The 25463-nt window shown below is 41.3% G+C and overlaps 1 protein-coding gene across 1 annotated transcript; it reads left to right on the plus strand.

Moving 5' to 3' along the window:
* The first annotated feature begins 715 nt into the window (after nt 1-715).
* Nucleotides 716-25463, plus strand: WRNIP1 (WRN helicase interacting protein 1). The gene is given in 10 exon segments (XM_062499399.1): nt 716-754; nt 756-791; nt 793-892; nt 895-1430; nt 10263-10454; nt 11458-11702; nt 18300-18529; nt 23584-23739; nt 24544-24623; nt 25074-25463. Coding segments are annotated over 10 exon segments (1890 nt in total). The 3' UTR covers nt 25350-25463.

Here is a 25463-nt window from a genome sequence, read left to right on the forward strand (position 1 = left end):
TCGGAGACCACACATATCATAAAAGCACTGCTTAGCTGTAAGCACAGGCAGTGCGTACCTATGGTCCTGCTTCTTTTTCTGCCCTATAGCATCAAATTCATGTATTTCCATTATAAAAATATAAACAATATAGTAAATGTTTCTAATATTGATCAGGAATAGAAATGGGCAGGCAAATAGGTATTCGGCAAAAAGTAGAACCCACAAACACTCCATTTCACTTTCAATATCTGGGTTTAGATTGCAATCACTTTAGTCACAACTAGGTATACATGAAGGGCTGTAAACCACTTTGCTTCAAACTCAGTCCTTTGGTCTCCATCATCAGATCAAATAAAATTTTTACTTCTGACCTTTTGGGCACTTTCTAACCAGCCATTTTTAAATTTTAAGCCTGGGGGTACGGTTAGCCAGTAGCTAGACTTGTTTACCTTCTAACACAGCTGACATTAGACTGACCCGAATTTTACAAGCTGGGAACTATTATGTCACAGTGTATAATTAAACCTAAACATATACTTTAAGAAAGAAAACAAGATGTAATGTGGAAAGAATTACCAATGGGTCAAGTTCGGGTCGTAAATTAGGACGCGAATTGTACCACTTACTGCGCCCATCTTTGAAATACAACCTGCCCTGCATTCTACCTAATATGGGAGTTCAGTTTTGAATATTTTTTTTTAATAGTAGTTTACTGATAGTTTTTCCACAGAGAATGAAGCTTTCACATATTTCAATGAAAGGCCAGGCGAACCCCCAAGGCCAAAGTCCTTGGCGATGTCGCTCAGCGCGGCCCCGAGGGGCCGCAGGGCCCGGCAGCCGGGGCGGGGAGCGGGCCCGGGCGGACTACAGCTCCCGAAGGGCTGCGGGCGGCTCCGCTTCCTGCCCCGGCCGGGGAGCCCATGGAGCCGACGGAGGGCGCCGAGGAGGTGGGGATGGTGCAGTGCCCCGTGTGCCTGCGGGATCTGCCGGGCGCCGACATCAACCCGCACCTGGACCGCTGCTTGCAGGCCGGCGGGGCCCCGGCCGAGTCCCCCAGCAAGCGGCCGCGCCTCGCCGCCGCCCCGCCGGGCAGCCGGGCCGAGGGGCAGCCGGAGGAGGCCCGCCCTGCCGCCGGCTCCCCCGTGTTCTCTCTCTTCCAGAAGGGCCGCGGCGGCGGGCAGAGCCCGGCAGCCGCCGGCGGGAGGAGCGGCGCGGGGCGGGACGAGGCCGCCGCGCAGCCGGGCCGTGGATGCGCGGCCGCGCTGTGCGGGGAGAGCCTGGCGCAGAAGCTGGAGGGGAAGCCCCTGGCCGAGCGGCTGCGGCCGGACACGCTGGGGGACTACGTGGGGCAGGAGCCGGTGCTGGGGGCGCAGACCCTGCTGCGGTCCCTGCTGGAGTCCCACGAAATCCCCTCCCTCATCCTCTGGGGGCCGCCGGGCTGCGGGAAGGTGAGTGCGGGCGGCGAGCGCCCAGCCCCGCTCACAGCCGGCGGGGTCGGGCCGGCGCTGCCACATGTGGCTCTGGAGGCCGGTGTTCGTAAAACCCGTTAATTTTCGGCCTCGATCTTCTCTTCCCCCGTATGTCTTCTTGGTTTCTTCTGTAGTTTCCTTATGTTGGCCGATGTCCGCTAGTTTTCACTTAAGATTGCGAAAAACACACCCTGCCTCGTGAATGAAATAGAATTGGTCCACCCCCCTCAGCCCCACTCCATGCAATTTGCACTTTGGTTACACAAGGCCTCTCCTGCTTTCAGGTAATTCCTATTTCGTAACCCCAAAGTCCGTACCTAAAACACAAGCCGTGGTTTAGTTAATGCCTGAGAAGCTGAATAACAGCAGCAGCACAGTCTCTAAATATGTCTAGGAAATAAGATGAGATACCAGCAGATTAATGCAGCACAGTTTGCAAGTGCTAGGTTTGCTTAGCCTACAAATTCTTGCCCCTGAGAGAAGGCAGCACTGGTGTGGAAAGGAGATAGCCTTATGGCTAGGTCACTCATCCACTTTCAACCACTTTTAGGCTGGTGGTTCTTCGCAGGATTTGACCATTGCATCTTTGTGTTCTGTCTCCTTTAACATACCAGGGGCCATCATGAATCCCAAAAGACCCTCTAGCACAGCAGTGAAGGGATGTCTCGGGTGTGGTTGAGCAGTCTTTTAGATCTGACCTTTATTTTATCCTGTTGTTCCACATATTTCAGATTTGTGGGGTGGAAGGGCAAACAAAATGCAGTTTTCTCTGTCAGTCTAATGTGTTCACAGCATTTAGTTTCACGTATTGCATATATATATATACATAATTTGGTGTGTTGGCTGCGTGAGGGTATGTTTGAGAAATCTGGGATAGGGGAAGTAATTAATGCTTAGCAGAGAAGTTAAGGACAGAGCAGCAGCATGGTCTTGTTAGCATACTTAATTGAAAATAAAGACTTGCTGTGTGTGGTGTTTAAATAATAGTACTAGTCAATCACAATAAATAAGGAGCAGGTGTTAGAATTAGATTAATACCATTAGCAATGATCCAGAAGGTTTTTTAGGCTAGATAACATATACTTTAAAAGAACCAACTAGTGAACTTCAGTAATTGCCACTTCTTTAAAATAGCAAAGTAATAGCAGAAAGCAAGAGCTCAGAATAGATGGGGTAAAGAAGGGCTGTTTCTGAAAACTGGTTAAAGGGGTGGTGGATTGACTCAAGTAAGATGGTTAGAGAGAGAAGTGGAACTCCGTTCTTTAATCAATAGGAATTCTCCTTGCTGAATGAGTAACACAATCAGAGGCTTGCTTCTATGCTTTTTGGGGGATTTTTTGTGTCTCCTGCCTTTTGTTTCTTGTCTCTGGCAACAACATGTGCTTGCTTTTTCTTGAAGCTCTCTTTGCTCAGGAAAAAGAAAAAAACTGTACGAGTACAGTGGTAGCAAAGCAAAGGCTGCAGTACAGTCTCTGCAAACTGGCACTGGCTTCAGTGGCCTTTGGGTTGTGATCCGATGAAAGCACCTGGCTTTGACTGTGGCAGTGCTTTCTCATGAGCTTGTGACAGCTTAACAGTTGTGTTCCAGGTCTTCTTTAGGAGCCTTCTGTGGTACTGAAAGTGTCTTTTGAATAATGGATGATCTGTTTTATGCCTGTAATATCACAGCTTTCATTCTCCTTTTATATGACCCATCCTCCTCACCCATATGATTTGTGCAGAATTGTATTTAGCAAGCTTGTTTCTCACAGAGTTTAAATTCTGTTGCTCCTCAGTTGTTTGACTTGCATAATTTCTGTGCCTTTTGACCCATCAAAGAACAGTTCCACAACTTATCTGTTATATTTTTACTCACTGACTACTTACACTATAGGGTAACTCATCTGCTTTCAAGGATAGTGTTTTGGGTCTATTTGCTTTCAGCTGGGTCCTGATGAAACATCCATTATTGGCTGAACCAAAAATTCCTTCTGCAAAAAGTTGAACTTTTCCCTTTCACTCATGTTTATCAACATTTCTAGGGTGGTGCTAGAATATACTATTATCTTAGGCCTTCTTCCCCATAAATCATATTGTCTGTCTGAGTTAAATACCTGAAAGCTCTATTATTTTCTTGGATATGTCCTTATAAAATTATTCTCCTAACAGATTTAACATGTAAGCAAAGTAGTCCACCTAAAGATGGAAAAGGAGATCTGTTATTGCCTGCCTTTCCCACTCACTATTTGAGTTGTATGCATATAATGTGTCTAAGAAAACATTTCATGAGAAAGCAACTTAGTGCTTGAAAACTTGAGCAATCCTGTGAAGCAGAAGTAGGTGTTCTCACTGCTTCAGGACCTGGTTGGACTGATCAGCAAAAATTTCTCCCATTAAATACAGTCCTTTTCAGGAGGAAAAATACTAAGAAATAATGACATGTTATGTAGTTTCGTGTGTAACAGGGCCATATGCTAAGTTCTGCCCATCAAAGAGCTAAAATAGCAGCATAATTAGATATGTTGGTCTAAATTCGGAAGTGCTGTGTAAGATGGTCATACATTTCTTAAACCTCTTCAGTCTCTTGCTACCCATGGAGTCTGGTTATTGCAGCCCATCTGTGCCTTCTTCCATTTCTACAGCCTAATGCCATGCTAACTGATACGTTTGATAAAGGGTAGAGGACTAAGTAAAACAAACAACTGAACATGGAATAGATTATCAGGACCAAATTTCAAATCAATTTATGTATTATTTTTCAGTCTGGACTGTTATGAAAGATAGTAATTCAAAGATTTTTTTCTAAGCAAGAAGAAAATATTTTAGCCTGTTAAAGTGCAGTAAATGGAGGATTTCATAGTGTAGGTCAAGAGTATTTTTGGATAATTTTTATAATGAGAACAATAAAGCTAGGTAGTGGAGTAAAAATATGTGTGTTATGTAACTGCGCTGCACAAGCTGATTTTTGCCTCAGCTGCACTTGAATATTCAAGGAAATGCCCTCAAAATTGAAAAGACAGAATTGGGTTATTTCTGTTGTGATCCTCTTTTCTTTTGAGTTTCCATCTGTACTGAGTCCTCTTACTTTAAGGGAACATGACCTTTGTACCTTGGGTCTGTCATCCTAATTTCTTAGGAGGCCAGGGTGCTGTGCATGGAAAGACTTTGACTTTTTGTTTGCACTTTTGTCACTCTGAAGTGTTGAACACAAGAGCCTATTTTCTTCTTTTAAGAAGCTGACCAGGCTCAGGCCAGAAGAAACACTGCCTTAAAGAGATGTTGTGGTTATTAGCTTAGGAGCAGTTAGCTTGTTCATCCTGACTATGCAAATTTTTAAAGGCCTGTATGAATCCAAGTGTAATGTGAGTAAGCTGTACTGTGATTTATAGCACCTTAATACAGGGATTTAGATTTTTGCATGTCTGCCATGGGGGCACCAATTTTAGTAAAGAATTAGTGGGGGGGACACAACGTAACTTGAGCACTGAATAATTTTGCTGCTACAGATGAAGTTTAAGACTTATAAAACTGAACATTCTGTATTTAAATACAGTAAAAATTCCCTCTTATGTTTGCTGCTTAACAAGAAAAAAATAGGTAGCAAGTGGCATGAACCTGCTCCTTATAGAAGATAATACAAAGAGCATTCATGTATGATTTTCTGAGGTTCATGTCTGCAGTGTAGTAATAAGATGAAATATGCAACGTTGGTATGAGTGCAAAACATGCAACTGGGGTAAATGGTCTTTGAAGTTTCTATCAAATCTTCTCTGACATTTTATTTTATTTCTAGAACTCCCTTGTATTTCTTTTCTTTGTTTGCATTCAATAAATGACACATTGAAACACAGGAAGTTCAACACCTATTTTGGTGCCCACATATTTATCACCCCTTCCCTCCTGTGCTTCCTATTTCACTAATACAAGTAGTTACCTAACAGGCTGTTTGATTGTGTGAGTGTACTTCGTCTTCTCTTATTCATGCAGCTTGTGACCTGATTTGGAGCGTTTGAAGTAATGAGTTCTTTTGATTGATTAGCGTGAAATTTTAAACTGGAAATGCATAATGTCTTATACAGTAGTGTGAACTGAAAGTTCAAGACAGCTCTGAAAAATGGGTTTGTCTTTGCAATTGCCTGGGAGCAGTGTTGCAATGCAGTGTGTTTGGTTTTGCTTATGCCAATCTAAATCAGGAATAACTGGAGATGGCTCTCTAGGAAGAGAACGCTGGAAGAGAAAATACGATTGTATCCATAAAACAGTTGGAATGTAAGTACACAAATCAGGACACAGCAAATGGAGATACAGCTCCATTTCAGTAAACATTATGCAATGACCTTGCATCTGTTTATGCTTGGTTGGGCTTGGATTCTGTAAGTGCTGTAATGCACATGCTGTGTCTCTTGTTCAGTGACACTTAACTCCTCCAGTAGTATCTCAGTGGGCTGTTTGGGGTTTGAAGAACCAAACAAGATGGGTAAGAATAGCATCTGCCCTTATATAAATGCCAACTGCTGCTACTTTTGATTGTGTTTATCTGTATAGACAGTGCCCCCAGGGCATGTTCACCTGCTATGCTGCCAATTTCCTTTAGACACGGCCTGGCTTATCTGCTGTGACGCAGTGTGGTAAAGAGAACATCCACAGAGCTACATCCCAGAGAACTGCTGCCCTGTGCGGCATCCAAGGATGCTGTTGGTGTCTCCCTCCAGGCAGTGACACACAGCATGGCCTTTCCTGATTGCTTGGCAGCCACAGTATGGCCCTGCTGCCAGCAAAGGGAGGGTTGAGGGTGAGGGGAGGCCATTGATGGCAACACCATGTAAACAGAGATTTGGAAATCCTGGCCAGAATAAATGAAGAGCAAAAAATAGCCAGAAAGTCATGGTCAAACAGCAGCAAAGAAAATCAGGGTGCTAGTTCAGCACTCTGATAACATAGCTTAGACCCTATGAGTCTGTCGGTGTAACTAGCCTGTTGTGTTGTGCACTAGGTTTAATAGTCTCTTTTCATCCCTGCCACAAACATAATTCACACTATGGTGTGCTCTGGAACAAACCAGCAAAATCCTTTGTTGGGCAAACCTACGGGCCAGCTAGATTATCCCTGCTCAGGAGTGATGCATGCTGTGCCGCACTTGAGCTAGTCTGTGCCAGATCTGCTTTGGTCTCCTCCATGTGGACTGGCAAAGCCTACAGCCTTCCAGACTTTCTGGGAGAACTGTGTATATTGGAAGAGCCTTAGGTTTCACAGTATTCTTGATATGATCTAACCCTGTGTGCTAATCCCTCCCCAGTTTTTTCCAATTCCACTTTCTGAACTAAGCTAGGCAGTGCCACTCTTCATTCCTGAAAGGAGCTTTGGTGAGCTAATGCAATGAGCATAGATTAATGGTCTGGTACAGGGCTGTAAAAATCATAAAGACCACCTTACTTCTAAGCAGGTAATGTAGTCATTGAACATCAGCATCAATAAGACTGGCTTAATTTGTACAAGCTTTTTACTGTTTTCTTCCAGCCATAGATATGAGGTAGCAGTAGATATGACTAGTGGCAGTGCAGAGAGGAGGGAAATAGTTCATGTTTAAAGAGGGTTGCCCAGTGAAGGAAATTTCTGGATATACAGAAATTTATTGTCTTCTAGTACAACTACCCATCTTACCAAACAGCAAATCTTTTCTACTCCGACAGTGGGAGCTGTGGGATATTCTCATTTGGGCTGAGTATACACAAAGCAATAGATACAGGATGGTGAAGGAGAGTTTCAGTAGTTAAGTGTTTGTTCTGTGTATAATGGGTCTGGAAATAAATTACCATGGGCTGAAGTTAAGTGTTACTCATTGGTGAATAATGGTTCAGAAGTTTCTTGGTCAATGTGTTTTTATTTCAGAGCAGCTTTTTATGATGTCACTGCTTTAGCTTGTCTGAACAGGTAGGTCAGTAAGGTCTCACAATATTCAGCATAAAAGTTAAGATAATAGGTATGAGTTTGAATAGTTTGGCATCACAGAGAAAGAGAACTAAGAATGGTTTCTGGAAGGGGCAAGGATATTAACACTTTGGGCTTTGTAAGGTGTAATTTTTAGTGAAGTTAGCAAAAGGTTAGTTTGCAGGATCATTGGATCACTCTTATTCTTAATATGTGGGAAACAATATTTCTGCTCCTGCCCATAAGGAAAAAACAGTAACTAAATAAGAAACACTTGTATTGTAAAAGGAGCACATTATCAACCTGTTTGGATTTCGTTTTTGTGCCTGTTTTGCAGTTTCTGATTCAGAGGTACTCACTCATAGTAAATTGCAACATCAGTGTCACTATTTTAAAAGATTTGTTTTCCAGTGTAAGAATCAAACTTTGAAATTAATTTTAGATAATGAAGAATAATCAGCGTGTTTTCTTCTTCCCTATCAGATTTCTAATTTTCTTTTTGTCCCCAAATACATTGCCCCAAGGGAAACTAGGAGTCTAGCATATTGAGTTAAATATGAGTTACAGTTGTTCTGTGCTAGTGCCTTCATACTTAAGCTGCTTTGCTTATGTGAATTCTCCACTAGATTATGTGTTCTTTTAGGTTGTAACCTGAACTAACAAAGAGGGAGAAAACTGTAGCTTGTTACTGACTTTTGCTTGAGATGGTAGGATGAAAAGCAGCATAAAAAACCTGAACTCATGGGAAGTAGGAGGACCAGGGAAAGTTTTACATCTGTGTGATAGGCAGTTTGACTTGCTGAATGATTGATTGTGCAGAACAGAAGGAAGAGGCTGTGAATATGCCTGTCCTTGTCAAGCATTGCATTTGAAAGGCAATGTATGTTATTCTTATTGCAACCTTTGGTGACCCACGAGTTGGCAGAGAGGGAGAGGAATCTGCTGGATGAGAGCCATGAAGCAGATTTCAAGTAGATTCTTGGTCTAACAGTAACTTTCAAACAAATCTATTTGATTTTTCTTTTCCTAAATTAGAGTTAGAAATATGGACTCCTGTGCATGTGTTTAAAGCAAAGTCCTTACTGCTTTTTTCTGTAAATAACAAAACTTCCTGAGTGACAGCCAGGGTACAATGGGCGACCAGTCCAAGCGGAGCTACAAGAAGAATAGCTGCTTTAATTTTTTTCTTTGTCCTATTGCCACTGCCACTTCAGAGAAGGAGGAGGTACATTTTTTCCTTTTTCATCCTCAAATTTGATGTCTTGGGTGTTTCTGTGCTTTCAGAGATTTTTAAGGCATGGGTATATCCTCTGAAGTTACATTCCAAATCAAGGCCCTTTTGTAAGGCAACATGAATATTGGTTTTAATTTGGTAGCTCTGTTTCAAAGATAGTTTTGGGTTTTTTTAAGTTTGGTGGAGCAGGGATGAAATTTGTGTATTTGTTTATTTTCTCAGATCTTCCTTATATCTGTAGGCTTTGTTGGAAACACTTTCCTAGTGTCTTTCCAGTCTTGTCCTCTGCAGTGATACACCTTGGGGATGGGGGGATTGCGCTCCAGGAAGCGAGGAAGGATCTGACATGGGATGTGAATCTTGTATCAGGACCTGAAATGGCACCACTTTTGAAGGCAATCAGGAAGCCCTTACTGAAATTAAAACAAGAATAAATAACAACATATCCTTCTCCTTAGCCACCCATTTTCTAACTTAGGCTGGTTGCAGTTTCAGGGACAAGGAGATCCATTAAAGGGACAGAGCAGGGTACTTCAACACCATCAGTAGCCAAGTGGTAGGTGCTTGTTTCTGCAGCCTCCCTGCAAGAGGATCAGTTTGACACCACCTGCTGCTTTAACCTCAGCACTTGGAATATCTTCTGAGGTGGTTTGGTCGGCACCTGTCCCACGTCTCATCTGCTGAGGCTCTCCTGTCTTCAGTCTTCTTTGGATCCTTCTCTAATAGAATAGTGAGCCTGATGGAAGAATCACCTGTTTTCTCTAACAGTATTTTCAAATAGAGATGCACTCTCTTTGGGGCATACACCTGTGTTTACTAAGGGTTGTGAAGGAGAGTCTCAAAATCCTGTCTGTGATATGTTCAGGTGTAGTAAGTCTACCCAGGAGGTTGGTGGAGGTTGATTCTGTGCTTTGGTAAGCTAAGTGAAATCATCTATGAATAAATTTGGATTTGAAGAGGTTCATAAGGAGCAGAGAAACAACACAGCTGCTTACTAAAAACATTCAGTTTGTTCAGTCAGCTGCCCCTTGCTTCCCTGGGTCAGCATTTGATTACTGTTGACTGTTTAGATTTAAGAGTTACATCTTCTTAAATACACATGTAATTTTTAAACACTAATGTTCTCATGCTTTTGTAGAAACTGCTGTCTGATTAATTTCATTTTATATGTATTTGAAATATAAAAGGGTTTGCTTAATAACATTACAGCTTTTTATTTCTCACGTGCAGTTGCACTGTGAACTCTTAGGCAGGTGTCTTGGGGTAGTCCAGCTTTTTATCCATTAACATACTCCACCAAATAACTGCACAGAGAATTGCAGTCAGCCTGTCTTCTGTGACAGAAGTGTATTTGGCAGAGAGCACTTCTTCTGTGACAAAGGAGACAGCTGTCAGTGCTGTCCTTTTCAGTGCTGAGGCTCACTGGGTCTGATACGTGAAAGTGCAGGCATTAGAAATGCAGCAGAGGAATTGGCAGCTACCTCTACCAGGAAGTTTTTAAGTCTTCTGTGCCCTAGAATAACGTGAGCTAAAATGCCTTAACTCTCTAAACTGTCAACACTGTCCCTATGTCCAAAATACACAGCTTTGTTCTTTACATACTTCCTTCAAATTACTGCTTTCTGTGTCTGAAATTATTTTTACAAAGCTTTCTCCTATTGCTGTTTCAGACTACACTGGCACACATCATAGCCAACAGCAGCAAAAAGAATGGCATGAGGTTTGTGACACTGTCAGCCACAAGTGCCAAGACAAATGATGTTCGAGATGTCATCAGCCAAGCCCAGAATGAAAAAAGACTCTTCAAGAGAAAAACTATCCTCTTTATTGATGAGATCCATCGTTTCAATAAATCTCAGCAGGTATTGTACTACTCTGCTTTTTTAAAACAGCCTTTGTCAGCACTTCGCTAAAATCTCCCACTTTGCCTTCAGGTGATACCTTCCTTTGGGCTTTTGATTTCAATGTTAATACATATAGTAGATTAATTTGGGAGAAGAATAAAAATTAAATTCCTTACCTAACTTCCAACCAACCACTGTGATTCAAAGATTTAAATAAAAGGCTGAGTTCTGCTCATAAATTACTTATGTGCCAGTCTCTAAATATTTTTCTGAAATTGTATTTTTGAAAAGTCATATTAGCAATGTATGCTGCACACATCTTTATTTCAGCCTCCATCTGAGAGCTAGCATTCTGTATTACCTTTACAAAGGTCTGGAATGTGAATGTGCCGAAGGTGGATATTTTAATGTTGTCCTCTCTTCTGTGTGAGAGGAAACAAGTCATGGCGTGGTACTTGAGGATAACACCACAGCCATCACTTGGGACTTCTTTTTAATTTTTCCTTTCCTATGTAAAGGGTTTTTTTCAGTTGTTCTATGGAAAGCTTAAATTCTGTACTGCAGGTTGCGGTTTTTAAATTGAACCCTTCTGTAATCTTCCAGTAGTTTTCTGACTGCAGAATTAGGCAGGGAATTGTAACCCTAAAGGTTGACTCAAAGCGTATTTAGGAGCAGACTCACTATTCATTATACTTGATAAAGCAATTTCATTATTTCTTGTGTTGCCATGCACTAGTCCAAAGTCACACAAACCCAAAATTTGCAGATATCTTTACCCTGTTTCTTTTCAGCTGGTAGGGTCATTCTCAGTGCAGACATTTATTATTAAGGTGTGGGGTGCATGAAATTAAATAATTTCCATATCTGTGCAGATGAACTGTCTTGTCAGGTGGTTATTTGTCATATCAACAGTGAACCCAAAGTCCCACAAGACGCAAAAAAAAATGTAGCCTACTCACATGGGATGTTTCAGGTTGTCATTGATCGAGATCAGCTTTTTCTGCTTTCCTCCCATGCTCAGGACACTTTCCTTCCTCACGTCGAGTGCGGGACGGTGACCCTGATAGGAGCGACCACAGAAAACCCTTCCTTCCAAGTCAATGCCGCTCTCCTGAGCCGGTGCCGGGTGATTGTCCTGGAGAAGCTCTCGGTTGAAGCGATGGAGGCAATTCTGATGAGGGCTGTCAGGTTCCTAGGGCTCCAGGTTTTGGGCCAGGGCGACCAGCACAGCACCCTTGAGACTGGGAGCAGCAGCAAGAGCTCAGAGTGAGTACTTTATGGGCTGAAGGGTGTTAACGTGTGCAGCCCGAGGAGCTGACTGCCTGCCAGGGAGAGAATGAAGCAGTTGGGGGTGGGAAGAGAAACCCTAGCCGCCTCTGATAGTAAAGAAAAGAAGTGGCAGCATATGGCAGGGGCAGGGGTGACAGAGAGAGAGAATTCAAAGCATTGGCTCTCTCCATCCAAAACATAATCTCACTGTCTGGATTAGGAGAGAATTTTATACTTGGATCTGTAACTCCTGACTCACCCTCTCAGGGTATTTAAATCTGTTCTGCTGCTGAGGATTCGTTGTGGAAGCCTGTAACTGGGTCTTTGTCATGTCCTAATGTGTGTTACTTCTTGCTACTGGTTGTAAAAGCATCATGTTACCATTAAGTGCTGGATGAGGAATCCCCTCTTAGTTTGGAAGTGCCTGCCAGAAGTCTGTTGTTTTCCGAGAATGATTTTTTAATATCAGGGAAGATGCTGCTGCTTCTGTTCTTTAGTTGCAGGATAAGTCCTGTGCTGTGTTTTAGGATATCCCATGACAAGAGGAGGCTGTTGCTGTGAGATGTTAACAGATTGTTTTAAGAGAGACTTTGTTTTTCTCTGCTCCTTGATGTCCAGACAGATAAATTTATATTAAACCCTTTAAAAAGTTTTGGAAAAATCAACACCCAGGTTTATCTACAAAAGTTGTTATCTGCCTTCTGAAACAGGAGGTTGGCAAGTACGAGTAATAAGAGGTACTGTGGTACTCACATGCAAGCTATTACACTTCCTTCGTGTTGGTTCTTGGCTGCACTCCTAGTAATTTACAGTGCATTGACAAGGGGGTGATTGACAGACTGCCTGAAATAAATGAGTGGGAATCCACTTGAACCTTATCACAGAATATATGCACAAAGAATTGCCAGCCTGAATGCTGAGGTCAGAACAGGTAAGAATAGGTATTCCTTTTTTATTTTTAGGTTACCCTGCCTCACGGTTTACTCATTTGTAGCTTTTATGTGTTGTAGTAATGTGAATTTTAGAAGAGAAGGCAGTACTGCATGTCAGCATTAATGTAGCAGCACAGCTGTGGTTGTGGCTACACCCTGACTGGGGTTCAGAGGCTTTCTTTTCTGTACAGGATTAAAGTACAAGGCATAGTTTCAGCTGCAGTTGTTTGGGTTTGGGTTTCGCTGGACTCTCCATGTCTGTAACCTTCTGATAGCTATGGATGATTTAAACAGCACAGTGCTTCATCAAACTGAAAGAAGTCTGGCAGGCAGTAACTAACACAGTTTCAGAAATCTCTTCATGGGGGTAGAGGGCCGCACTCCAAATGCTGTCATGCGAGCCAAGCATTTAAAAATAAAAATGGGGTTTTGACTTGAGGAGGGTTTGTTGCAGTTGTGCGTCAGGTCTTTCTTATCTTTCATGATGAGATCTGGTGCTGGGCCACAGTTCCTACGTTCTGTTGCTGATAAGTTCAGATTTTTATAAGGTATCCTGTCCCTTACTGGGGATTCCTCATTAATTCCTGGTTCAGTGTCCATTCTATTTCTGCTTCTCTATTTCCTTTCCACTGTTCTGCAGGATCAGCTGTCTCAGCTTTTCACCCCCTTGCCTCTATGGAACAGGACTGTCATTAGATGTAGGCAGGTAACTGTTCATGCTGTCCTGAAGAATAAATGGAAATCACCAATTAAAATTGATTTGATTGTTAGCAATGCTCACCTTTATTCTAGAGTGACAAATGGAGCTACAAGGCGGCAGGTCCCCAAACTGTGGGGTGTACCTGCTTTGAAAATGCTACAGAGATCTAGCAAGAAGGCACAGGAGATGTGTACATTTAATTTTGGGTTTAATTTCCCATGTGAGTCTCCCTTTCCAACGCATAGCAGTGTAATATGAAGTACTGCATGTGCTGCTTGGCCTCAGTTAATCAGATGGTTTTAGTATCACATCACTTGTCTGACAGGATGGCTTACCTAAAAGAGATTTTGAAGGAGAGGATGATTGTTTGTGGTCTCTCGTATTACCTTGAGGAATAAGGTGAGGATGAATCTTCCTTAGTCCTTACAGACATCTTCCATGCTCAGCAAGAATGCAGCCATCTCTGAGTGACTCCATGGATTTCATCATCTGCACTCCACAAGGAAAGTGTTCTCTTCCCAAATCTGTTTCCTTAGATTTTCTTTGTGGATTTTTCTTATCTTGCTTCCACCATTGCTGCAGGTTTCTGTTAAGGTTATATCATTTGGGTTCTCTTTCACTCCACCATGGCCTTTTCTTGCTCTAAAGCTGGAACAGCTAGCAGTGGGTGTTAGTTCTTGGATATGTTTCTATTTGTTGGGTCATCATGGCTCGCAAAGGTTCTTTTACAGTTTTTTTGTTAATTACCGGGTTTCTTTAGGATAATATGTGCTTTTTGTTAAATTTTCATCAGCGTTGCTGCCATCAAACTCTAAAGTCTTCAGTAAATCAAGCTGAAAGATGGAGAAACAGGAAAGGAAGAAACATACTCATGATGAAGAAAAGTAAGAAGACATCAGTGTTAAAGATATTTTTTATTTCTGCAACTGCTTGTGCTTTCTGCAGTTTATGCTCTGTCAGTAATAGCACAAGCTGTTCCAGGTGTGCACTGATACATTACACTTGTACTGTGTAAGGAAGAAACCAAATTCTCTTGGCTTTTTATTTTTGTCATTCAAGTGCTGCCCTCAGAATGGTATCTCTCATTGAAGTCAGACAGTAAACTGGATGGCTGATTAATGTGTTTGAAGCTAGATAGCACAGAAGGCACACAGCTGAGGGAAATGGAAGAAATCCATTTCCTTTTGGCAAGCCCGGACATCATGCAGTTCAGCTTGTTACTGGCTGCATTACAAGTTCTGGCATGTTTTGAATTCACTGGTTCGTAAATCACAACACTAAAGGTGAAATTCCTTTGGATCTTCAGTGTTCAATACTTTCTTGAAAATTATTCCTTAATAGGAATATTAATTCCATTTCCTTGCAGGAAATGAGTTTAGAGGTAAGAGGCAAGACTGGAAGACAATGCTGTAAGGCAGTGAGCAGTGCATATCACACTGCAGTAGTTCAGTTGAAGAACTGTGTTTGCCTGCAAAAGTGTTGTAATCTGCCAAGGAGTGAATATGGAGAGTAATTACACTGAGAAAGTCACAAAGTACTGATTTATATGGGAGAGAAGCAGTGGGTGCTTTCTCTCATGTTTTGCTCAGTAATTTTTTAAGTCTTTGATCATAAAGGTTCTCCTTGCTTGGGCTTCCTTATATTTACTCCCTGATACTACTTATGCTCTCTTTGTCATTGGCTCAAATGCTGCATTGCTGTGTGGGTTTAATGAGTAGTTCAGCAGACATTTCATGTTGGTTCTTGGCACAAAGTGTCTCAAGGCTATGGTGATAAAGAGGAACTGGAAGAAGGATTTATTATCCTGTAGTGGTAGTTTTCCATTCCTTGAGCTAGTATATCACCTTCAGCCCCGTGAATGATGGATCCCAGCACGTCCCTTTTGACTTGTTTATGTTTTTGTCTCCAAGTATCGTTGGTTACAAGGTACTAACGCTGATCATTGGCATCCAGTGGATGTTCAGTGTTAATTTTGGAAGTTGAATAAAATACGGGATTGCCCATCTGCAAGAGCTTGGAAAGAAGTCAGAAAGCATGGGAGTTATTCTGCCTTGTGGTTCTGATGGGTGCAGAAGTTGGGTAAAGTAGGAGGGAGTAGGGTACTTGATCTTCTGAAGACAGGATGGGCTTAAAAATGTAAAACATAGCAAGTGGGTTTTTTTGAAGCCAAGGTATTGAAATAATTGCCATCCTGATTTTGAAATTAGACTCCTGACTAATTTTAATTCTAATTCCATCAGAAAATGGAATCTTCTGAGGTCTTCATTGCTCAGAAAAAAAAAATCTTAATTCAGTAGAACATTTCATTATTTTGAAATACTGAGTGTGTATGGAACTGAGGTTATGCAACAGGGAAGCAAAATGTTATTTACAGTCAGTGATTCTCATCAATGTGCTGTGCAAACAGCTTGTACGTGGAAGTTTTCTCCCTTTGTTCTTGTTCTTTATCACATCCTGCATGTCATGCTATTGTAGACATGGATTGGATCAGCCAATACATAGTACATTATTTGGATTGGAATTGCCGCTACCTTTATATTACAGCTGAAATTTCACCATGGAAATGGACAAGGCCATTGCTTGTAAGCAGATTTTTTTTATACTTTCTTGTGAATATTTGTTTCACTTTCTGTAATGTAAATTGTTTCTGTTGAGTCAACAGGGCAGTTAGAGACAGGAATACAACTCAGCTTGAAATCAGCAGATGAATGGCAAAAGTGCTCTGAGGCCTCAACCTTTCTTGGGGAAGACTGTACTTAGATTCTTCAGAGGTAGTCCCTGTCTTCTAGTGATCTCAGTGCTTCCCCTCTACTTTCAGTCACTGCCTGCAGTTGTGGTTTTGGTGTGAGGAGGCCTCAAGCACAGGGTGTACTTCTCAACAAGCAGCAAAACAAAGAGCTTTGTCCTTGAAGGTGAAAACTTCTCTCAAATAGGCCCTGCTGATGTTTAAGAAGTGTTTGCACAGCCTGTTGTATATATGGGGTCATTTCTGTTGAAGGGTGTATTAGCAGCAGGATGTCTGTGTGTAATGCCTGCTGTTTTTTTAAAAAGAGCTTTTGCTTTCTGTGCTGGCTTTTTTAATTGCTTATGAAAGATCTGGTGCTGTCTGTAGTGCTGAGGGGTGATTGTTACTTCCTGATTTTCAAGGAATTTGATGCTTGAGATAATTGACTGATTAAGTCTGTATGCTGTTGTATTGTTCTGCTTCCTTTTTCAAAGATGGTATTTGAAACATCCTGGCAAAAGTGCCACTGTATGTCTGTGTCAGTTTTTTTTTTCTAGATTAATCAAATACATGAAAAATAAGGATGTGGGAAAAAGTCATGATTAGATGCATGTGATGCATCTCTTTTTACCAGGGTGTGATTCCTACTGTCTACTCTCTGCAGCATGGGTTTTGCCCCTAGAGGACGTTTGTCAGCTTTCATTTGCAGTGGGTGATTAAGATTTCAGCTCTACAAGTTTTTCACTTTTATGTGTAGCCATGAGAGGACTCAAATATTAACTGCCAACATTTTTCCAGAACCTACAGTCTTTCTTTTGTGTGACAAGTGCAAAGTGGGTTTGCAAGGAGGAAGAGAAGGCAAGGAAAATCAGTGGACTCATCTGTCTGGGAACCCTGATCTTGTCTTTTTGTGCACCACTGGTGGTAATGGTAACACATCTTTTGGTAAATGAAGTGCAGGGCTGTTGTGAATCCTTATTATAAGCACAAGAGCTTCATAAGAAATGGCGTCTCACACCAAGCTCTATGTGCTAATCCTTAGTGATACCTGTCACTCTTGATTTACAGTGCAGCTCATTTAGGGCCCTTAATGCCATGTTTTAACTCCATTAGCTGTCTCCAAATCAGATCAGTTGCACCTTCTGCCTGGCAACTCCTTAGATGTTACCTTATCTACATAACTGAGGTTTGAGGGTTAAATCCTCAGTAGGGTGCCTGTTAAGCATGCAGAGGTGAACTGGTTTGGATGTGCCCCAACAGTGAGGACTGCAACCAGGTAGGTGAAAACCTAAAGACAAAACTTGAGAACTTTGTTGTTCTCATAGATTTTTCAGGGACTCACTGGGAGATCTCAGGAGAGCCTGCTACTGCATTTCTCAGGTGTTCCCATCTTAGAATCACTGAATATTCTGAGCTGGAAGGGACCCACAAGAATCATAAAGTCCAACTCCGAAGTGAATGGCCTGTACAGGGATCAAACCCTTAATGTTATCAACACCATGCTCCAGTCAACTCAGCTAATCTCAGTGACTGATTCATTTAGATTGTGATTTTACTGGAATTTGGCCTTTTTCATGTGTTTGTATAGTTCTGGCACACTTAGATCAGTAGATGGCAAGGAGACTGATAGACATGTATTGGCATGCAGCTTCTTTATAGTAAGATTTTTTTGTACCCCAGTGACTAAGCTGTAAAAGTGGGATGTGTGTGTTTCACATTACAACAATCTTTCCAGTTGTGTTTTGAACAACTGATAGCGCATCTTGCTATTGTTAGTAGTTAGTTCAAAACCTTATGCTAATTACTTTACAATTCACTATATTCCCTCACCTGCATTTGGATAGCTTCCTACCTTTTCAGTGTTCTTCCACCAAGGAATTTGAAGTGCTAACAGTGAAATGCCAATGCAGTAAATTCTTGTGAAGTTCAGCTGCCTGTATCAGAATTGGGCTGTGGCAAAAGCTTAACCCCAGTTTTTGCTGAATTTAATGACATGAGGAAAAATTAGGGGGTTAAATAGATGAGAGCTCCTGTCCTACATTTTTCATGTGCAATTGTATTTAGCAGGCATTGGAGCAGGAGGAAGAGGGTCAGCCCCTGGCTGTGCAGGATGAGTTAAGACAAATCTTAAACCCAGCTTTGTATCAAGAAACTTTGTAAAGAAAAGTCATCTGCAAGGCAACAGGCAGGGAGAGGAGTGTGATGGGGGCTAAGGGTGTGTGGTTATTCTGTTGCAGATTCCCAGTGTACATAGAGGAGAAAGCTCTGAACACACTTGCCTATCTTTGCGATGGGGATGCCAGGACTGGGCTGAACGGACTCCAGTTGGCAGTTCAGGCCAGAGTAGCAGCAGGAAGGACCACTCCTTTGAACACTACCAAAGGTGGTGCTGCAGGTGGTGTTCTGATAACAGAAGAGCATGTAAAGGAGGGGCTTCAGCGATCTCACATCCTGTATGATCGAGCAGGTAAGTAACCAATGCGTTTCTAAAATGCAGTGGTCTCAAGATGGGGTAGCCTCTAATTTCTCTTTCTTATTTTCCTACCAGTTGCTCTACTGAAACAGTGGTTGCGCTGAAGTTTGTCCTAAAAATTACCTTTTCTGTACAGTGTAGTTCAGCTGGAAATTCCTTCTCAACCAGGAAGTGTAGATTAGCTGAGGGACCTATTTGCTTTCCTGAAAACAGTTGCATGGTGAAATTACATGTTATTTAAGGTTATATTGTCTTCTATGAGTGTTTCAGTGTAAAGACACAGATGAATTTGAGGAGGACATTTTTCTTGAAGGGTTGGATATGTTCCATTGCACTTTTACTCCTTTGAAAGTCTTGGAAGTGCTCACATTCACAGTAATATGTTGTGTCAAAACCTGAGCAGTTCGCTTTATTTTTAGAGGTGCTTTTTAAGGTAATGAATTCTGTAGCTTGCTTAGGGCAGGCCACATAAATCTCATTGCACTTAAAGCTTCCTAGTGTGATAACCACTCTTGCTAAATCTGTGACTTGGCAATCAGGCATCACAGTAGTTGGCCACTAAACCAATTTATGTTAGAGGGTTAGAAATCAGTGAGTATCAGAGATCAGGTGAATCACCTTGAATGCATGTGCTAGTTCTTCAGCAACACTTGAATGACTGTGCAGAATAGTATGAAATTATTATTCTAAGCAGTATTTGGAGAACTGATTTATTTTCTTCTTTCTTTTTCTTTTTTTTTTTTTTTTTTTTTTTTTTTGATACGCTGCATTAACTGCTACTGTTCAAAACCTGTGATGAGAGGTTTCTTGAGGTTGGTTGTAATGTATGCCTGCTTGCAGCCTTCTTCCTACTAAGAAGTAATGATGACTCACTGTCAGGAAAAAGGCAGCTGGGCAGATACTGATCTAATGGCAGCTGAGAAGTTGAGAGCAGGCAGGGGGAGGGAGTAGAAAAATGTTACGGGGTCTCTGGCAGGAAGAGTTCATGATTAGAAGGAAGCAGAAAATCTGACTGGTTCACTGGTGCGAGTCTCTTGCACCTTGTAGGTCCCTTGTGTGTTTGCTGTCGCCTTGTGGCCACTGTCGCACAGAGCTCTTGGCTGTGTCCATTGCTCCCAGCCCTCCTACACCCTCTTGCTCTGGTAGAAATAGCACAGAGTGCCTCTTCCTGAACCTTGCATCAAGTCTGGGTAGAATATGTCAGGCCCTTCCCTTCTGCAGAAATCTTTGTTGTCATTTGGGGCTTTGTGGGCGCTTTTTGGCCAGAGATTTTCAGAGTGGTGAGAGCAGTGGAAACTGTTTTTTCTGGATTATATAAATGCCAAAAAGCCTAACCCAAATATTGTCACAGTAGCAAGTTGCCTGACTACATGATTTTACAGAATTTCTCTCTTCTGTGCAATAGTCGTTGTTGACCACTGGCTGTTGACTCCAGGTTGACCACTTTAGTCCATAGTAGAGATAGCTGATTGTCCTTTTAAATACAAAGGACTTCCAGATAGCTGCTGCTGCATAAACAAGTATTGTTATTTTGGTAGCATATTTTAGCTAATACATTTTGAATCACAACTGGTGATGGGATCTACAATCCTCTAAAATAAAATACTTCAGTCTTTTGAAATGGAGAGTCTAATCATGACAGCAGCAACATATATTTGAGTGTTGCATGTTCATGTGGAAAGCACCAAATCATTTATTAGTGTTCAGAGTTTAGTAAATATGGACTTTTTATTTTACATTATTTTGTTTGTTACCTTCTGCAAATTTTCCCTAATATATGTAGTTGGGCATTCTCTTCTGCTTTTCATCAAGTAATCCAGGAAATAAATCATTCATAATGCAGTTGTTAGACTGTTGTTCTGATCTGTGTGTGGACATGTAAAGAAAAGGTCTTTGTGCAGATAGTTTATGCATTTTAGCTGAAAGGACAAAGAAACAACTTTAATCAAATTTCACTGCCAGCAGCTGCCTGAAACCCTTGCAGTGTTAGGGAAATAAAAACTATTCATTCATATTTCAGCTTTTAATTGCAGTTGTTAAAATTTGGATCCTTTTAGAAAATGATGTAGCAACCAAATTCATTAAAGTTTACCTGCAGTGACTAGATCTTTTAAATAGAGTTGTATTGTTGCTCCTTCCTTTCACATATTGTATCACTCTGCTAACACTGATTTAATAAGATAAATGTCAGTAATTTCACTGTCCGTGTGGTGACATAATTTCATCTATGGTAAAGACTGGGAATGTGTTATGCTGAAGTTAATTTATTCTGCAATCTGGAACACCATTTTTCCTTTGCCTTCTGTGGAGGAGGAAAGAGAAGGTGTCTCACTGTCCTGGGTTTGCTGTCAGGTTTGCTGTCAATGATGTTTGCACATCATTGCTGGGGTAGGGGAGTGGCTTATTTGGAGTTGAATTCCCAACTGGTGTTAAGCCACCACATACCATGATGGTTTTTTTCCAGCTCAGTTTTTTTTCTGCTAGATCAGAAAGAGAAGTCATTTTATCCATGTTGTTGGTCTAGTCTTACTTCCAAGGCTTTCTTCTGTTCTTCATCAATGAGCAATTGGATGTTTATCTTTGACTAAGATAGAAGGTGATTTGAGATGGGGACTGATTTCAGTTTTGCCCACTAACATGTGCATAGGAATTGTTTAAGAAGCTCAAATATTAACTATGATCAGTGAATGAGACATTTTCCCTATCTTCTACCAATATGACTTTAGATCAATCAGCATCCTAAACTAGCCTGAAAACTCCTCATAAGCACATAAAGCAATCTATGGGCATGAATCAACAAGATTTATGCATCTGTATATGTCAGACTAGAAAGTCCTCTCTTCCACAAAGCCTGTTTTGTAGTAATCTTGTTTCAGAAGGGTATTTGCCTTTGTGGGAGCTGCACAGAGAAAATGTATTTTGATTGCAAAAAATCTTCATAATTTTGATTTCAAGAGACATCTGGGATACATCAGAGATAGATAAACTGGTGTGTGTCTGTCTCTCAACAGAATTGATAAGGCCCAAACTTGTATGTTAACTAACCATCATGAGAAGGCTAATAAATGTCTACTAAAAGTTCTATTTTTTTTACTGCTTTTGGTATCTCAGGCTATCTATAAACTGTATTTTTAGACAGAAATGTAGGATCTCTCTCCAATGCATATCACTATATTTTGTCTTTAATTGATAATGAAATTCTGATGTGTAAGTATTGTCATTGTAGCTCTATCACCAGCACTAACTTTGTAAGGAAGAAAATAAAAGGAGAAAACTAATTCACTTTTCATCCTGAAGTCTGAAGTTCCCTGCAGGTACATATATCTAGACCAAGCCTATCCGCTGGATTCCTTCTGCCTCTCCAGCTGGTATCCCCACACATGGCATTTTACAGTAGCCCAAACAGCATATTAAAGTCTCCAGCAGAAAAATCTGGGTGAGTGCAACCTCTGGAGATATTTAAAGGCCATCTTCCTTACTTTTAAGAGACCAAGAGACGCCTCTTGCAAGAGGATGATGCGAGTTCATCTGCTTGGGTTTATTGCTCCTGACTCAAGCATTACGATGGAGCACGGACGTGCTGTTTGTGTTGGCTTGAGTGAGGGCTGCAAGCCAGGGCTCTTTGTGTGGAGTCCTAGCAAAAATAGCTGCCTGACTGCCTGTGCTGCTGGCAGCGTGTTGAATTCCCCACAGAATCACACTCCAACAGGAGCAGAGATGGGGGGAATGAACCTGGAAGGTGGAGGTCTTGCTGACTACAAAAGGAGCAACTGCAGCAGCATGGTGATTTTGATCCTCAAACTCTCTCAGGCAGCCCTTTTTTTTTTTTTTGAGGGCCTACAAGTCACTGGTGTGTTCTGATGTGGCCCTCAGGCTGTAAATCCTTTTAGCCTTAGGAGGAAGAGGAATATTAACAGATGGCTGTGCATGCAGACGGTTGCCTTTAAAATACACACTTAGCTGTGAGCCAAGAAATGCCAGGCACTTGAAAAAATTAAAAAGGCGGATAACATGGGAAGTTTACCAACTTGCAGCAAAATACTCCTACAAGTTTTGATTAAAAGATATGCATAAGAGTCAAAACCAGTTGCACAGAGGAAAACTGAAAGCAGGAAGGGTCTCATTCAGTGTTTGTAATACTGACTCTGTTTTTAAGTGTAGACCTAGAAGATCTGTGGAATAGCTTTGTTTCTTCTTGGAATCCAAATCTATTCAAATATTAAACTTTAATATTAAAAAAAAATTGCTTGTAATTCTTTCAGTCTTCCCACTTTTTATTTAGGAGTCTAGCATTTCAAGTGTGGTTGCAGTAGTGCAGGTGTCCACAGTTGAACTCAGCATTTCTTAGGGGTTTGCCAGGGTTGTGTGCTGCAATTCTGTTTTTTTTTCCAAACTGTATCCATTGACATTCCAACATTGTATATCCATGGCATTTCCTTTTTTCTCACCCCTATACAGCATATCAAACTCTTTGTTTTACTTCACACTTTATTTCAAGCTTTAGATTATGTGAAATGCCTTTTTTCTAAAATACCAGTAGTGTATAGCACTGGATTTCTCTGATTCTTGTGTTGTCTTCTCAGATCTCTGCGTGTATCCAAAAGCAAGGCTCACTTGTTTGTGTGTGCTTGTACTTCTGGGCAATTTAAGCTATTTTGTGGAGTTTTCTTCCTAACTGCTTAAAATATCTGGGTTTTTCTTTTGTTTTGTTTTTTTGTTTTGTTTTGTTTTTTTTTTCTTTTGAAGGGAAGGCCATTCGGTTACAAAACCCAAACTGTTTACCTAGCAATGTTTTTTAAAAAAATCCTTCCTTTTCATCAGCAGTTGCTCTGTTTTGCTTATATAGTTAGGGAATGACTCACATGGGAAGCTGTGAAGGCACTGAAAACATCAGTGGATGCTGTACCCACATATCCATAAAGAGAACTTGAAAAAGCAGCTTATGTTTCCTGATGCAATATAGTAAAATGCATTCTGTTCCCTTAAATGCATTTTAGTTAATTTCCTCCTAACAACTTAGTGTATTGCTTCTCCCCCATCCTAAACAGGAGAAGAACATTACAACTGCATCTCTGCCCTGCACAAGTCTATGAGAGGCTCAGATGAAAACGCCTCCCTTTACTGGCTTGCTCGAATGCTTGAGGGTGGTGAGGATCCACTCTATGTGGCAAGGAGGCTGGTGAGGTTTGCAAGCGAAGATATAGGTCAGTATTTGCAGTATTTCACATTGGAATAGCTCATTGAATGAAGATCTGCTAGGCTTCCTTGGTTTCTAAAAGCAGGCTTTTGAAAAACAAATCCAAAACAGTTATGTGCAAAATAGGTACAAAATACTGAAATATTCCGCATGCTTTTGTTCTGGCAAAAACTTTGTATGTGCAGCCAGAGACCTACGTGAGGTGTTGTTGTGATGATTGCCTATTTCAGGAAAGACAAATGTTTTTGAGGTCAGGCTTGGTGTGTATTAATATGGATTATTTTAAACTCTGCTGGTTGTAGATCACAAGTAAACTTGTGCCACAGAGAGTGTGTATTTCAGGGATGTCTGATTTTCTAATGAGTCTGGCACATGAATGCCTACCGTGACCTGCAAACCTCAGGTTTGATAGCTGGCTCCCTAGCTGTAAGGCATCTTAATTTACTTGTCCAAAGTTGCAGATCCAGCAGCACTTTTAGCACATATGTGATGGGTGAAGAGTTAGGAGATCTGCGGAAGCTGTGCCTGTATTTGCAGTACTTCCCCATTTCTTTGTTAATTTCAAAAAGTACGAGAATCATACATGGTCAGCTCCTGCTCAGACTGCCACTGTGTGGCAGCAGATTCAGTCTCTAAATCATACCCACGGCTTAGACTTTTTTTTTCCCCACCTTTGGGGCAGAGGAAAGCTTGTGGAAGGCAGCTCTGAAATGTGCATGGATACCTTACAGGAAAGGAAAAATAAAATTTAAAAAAAGACATAAAGTTAAAAAAATACATTAGCCTGCTTTTGTCTGATCCCTTTCTGTAGGACTGGCAGATCCCCTGGCTTTAACACAAGCAGTTGCTGCTTATCAAGGCTGCCACTTCATTGGAATGCCTGAATGTGAGGTAAAGGTTTCATTGATTTACTGATTTGAATGTTCTGCAATGTGTAAAACCTGTTTGTAACTATAAAAAGAAGCAGATTGCAAGGATGGGGCAGACTTAGTGATTTCTTCATTCTGCATGCCCCTTCTTTGACAAGAGAACATTGTAGCTCTTGAAATAGATGCTGCAGTTTAAAATAAAAGTCACTGCATATTTATTGTTAAAATGTGATACATGAACATATATCATTTTTCTCTGGTTTTTTTCTATGAGAGATAAGGTAGCTATTATTTTCTAGTAGTGAAAACCGTGGAGCTATGGTGGTGTTAAATAACAGTATTCATATTATAGTAGCAGACAGAGGTCAGTTTAAAAACACAAGCCCTGCCATGCTGTACAAACAACCTGAAGAGCAGACCTTTTCCCAAAAAGCTTTAAACAATCTAACGTTTCCCCTCTGCTTGTTTCCAGGTGATTCTAGCACAGTGTGTAGTGTACTTTGCCAGAGCCCCAAAGTCTATAGAGGTGTACAGGGCATATGGCAACGTCAAGGAATGCCTGAGGACCCACACAGGACCCCTGCCCCCTGTTCCTCTGCACCTGAGAAATGCCCCAACAAGGCTTATGAAGAACTTGGGCTACGGAAAAGGCTACAAATACAACCCCATGTACAAGGAACCTGTGGAGCAGGACTATCTACCAGAAGAGTTGAAAGGAACAGACTTCTTCAAGGAACGAGAAACGTGATTGCTGTGCTCAGTATGGGTTTTGGTTTTATGATTCCTACATTCGTACTGGGATAAAAATTCCCCTTACAGTGTCAGCTGCCTGTTACCATGGTTGAAAGAATTAAGCCACAAG

The sequence above is a fragment of the Cinclus cinclus genome, chromosome 1 (assembly GCF_963662255.1).
Source record: "Cinclus cinclus chromosome 1, bCinCin1.1, whole genome shotgun sequence".
Taxonomy (NCBI): domain Eukaryota; kingdom Metazoa; phylum Chordata; class Aves; order Passeriformes; family Cinclidae; genus Cinclus; species Cinclus cinclus.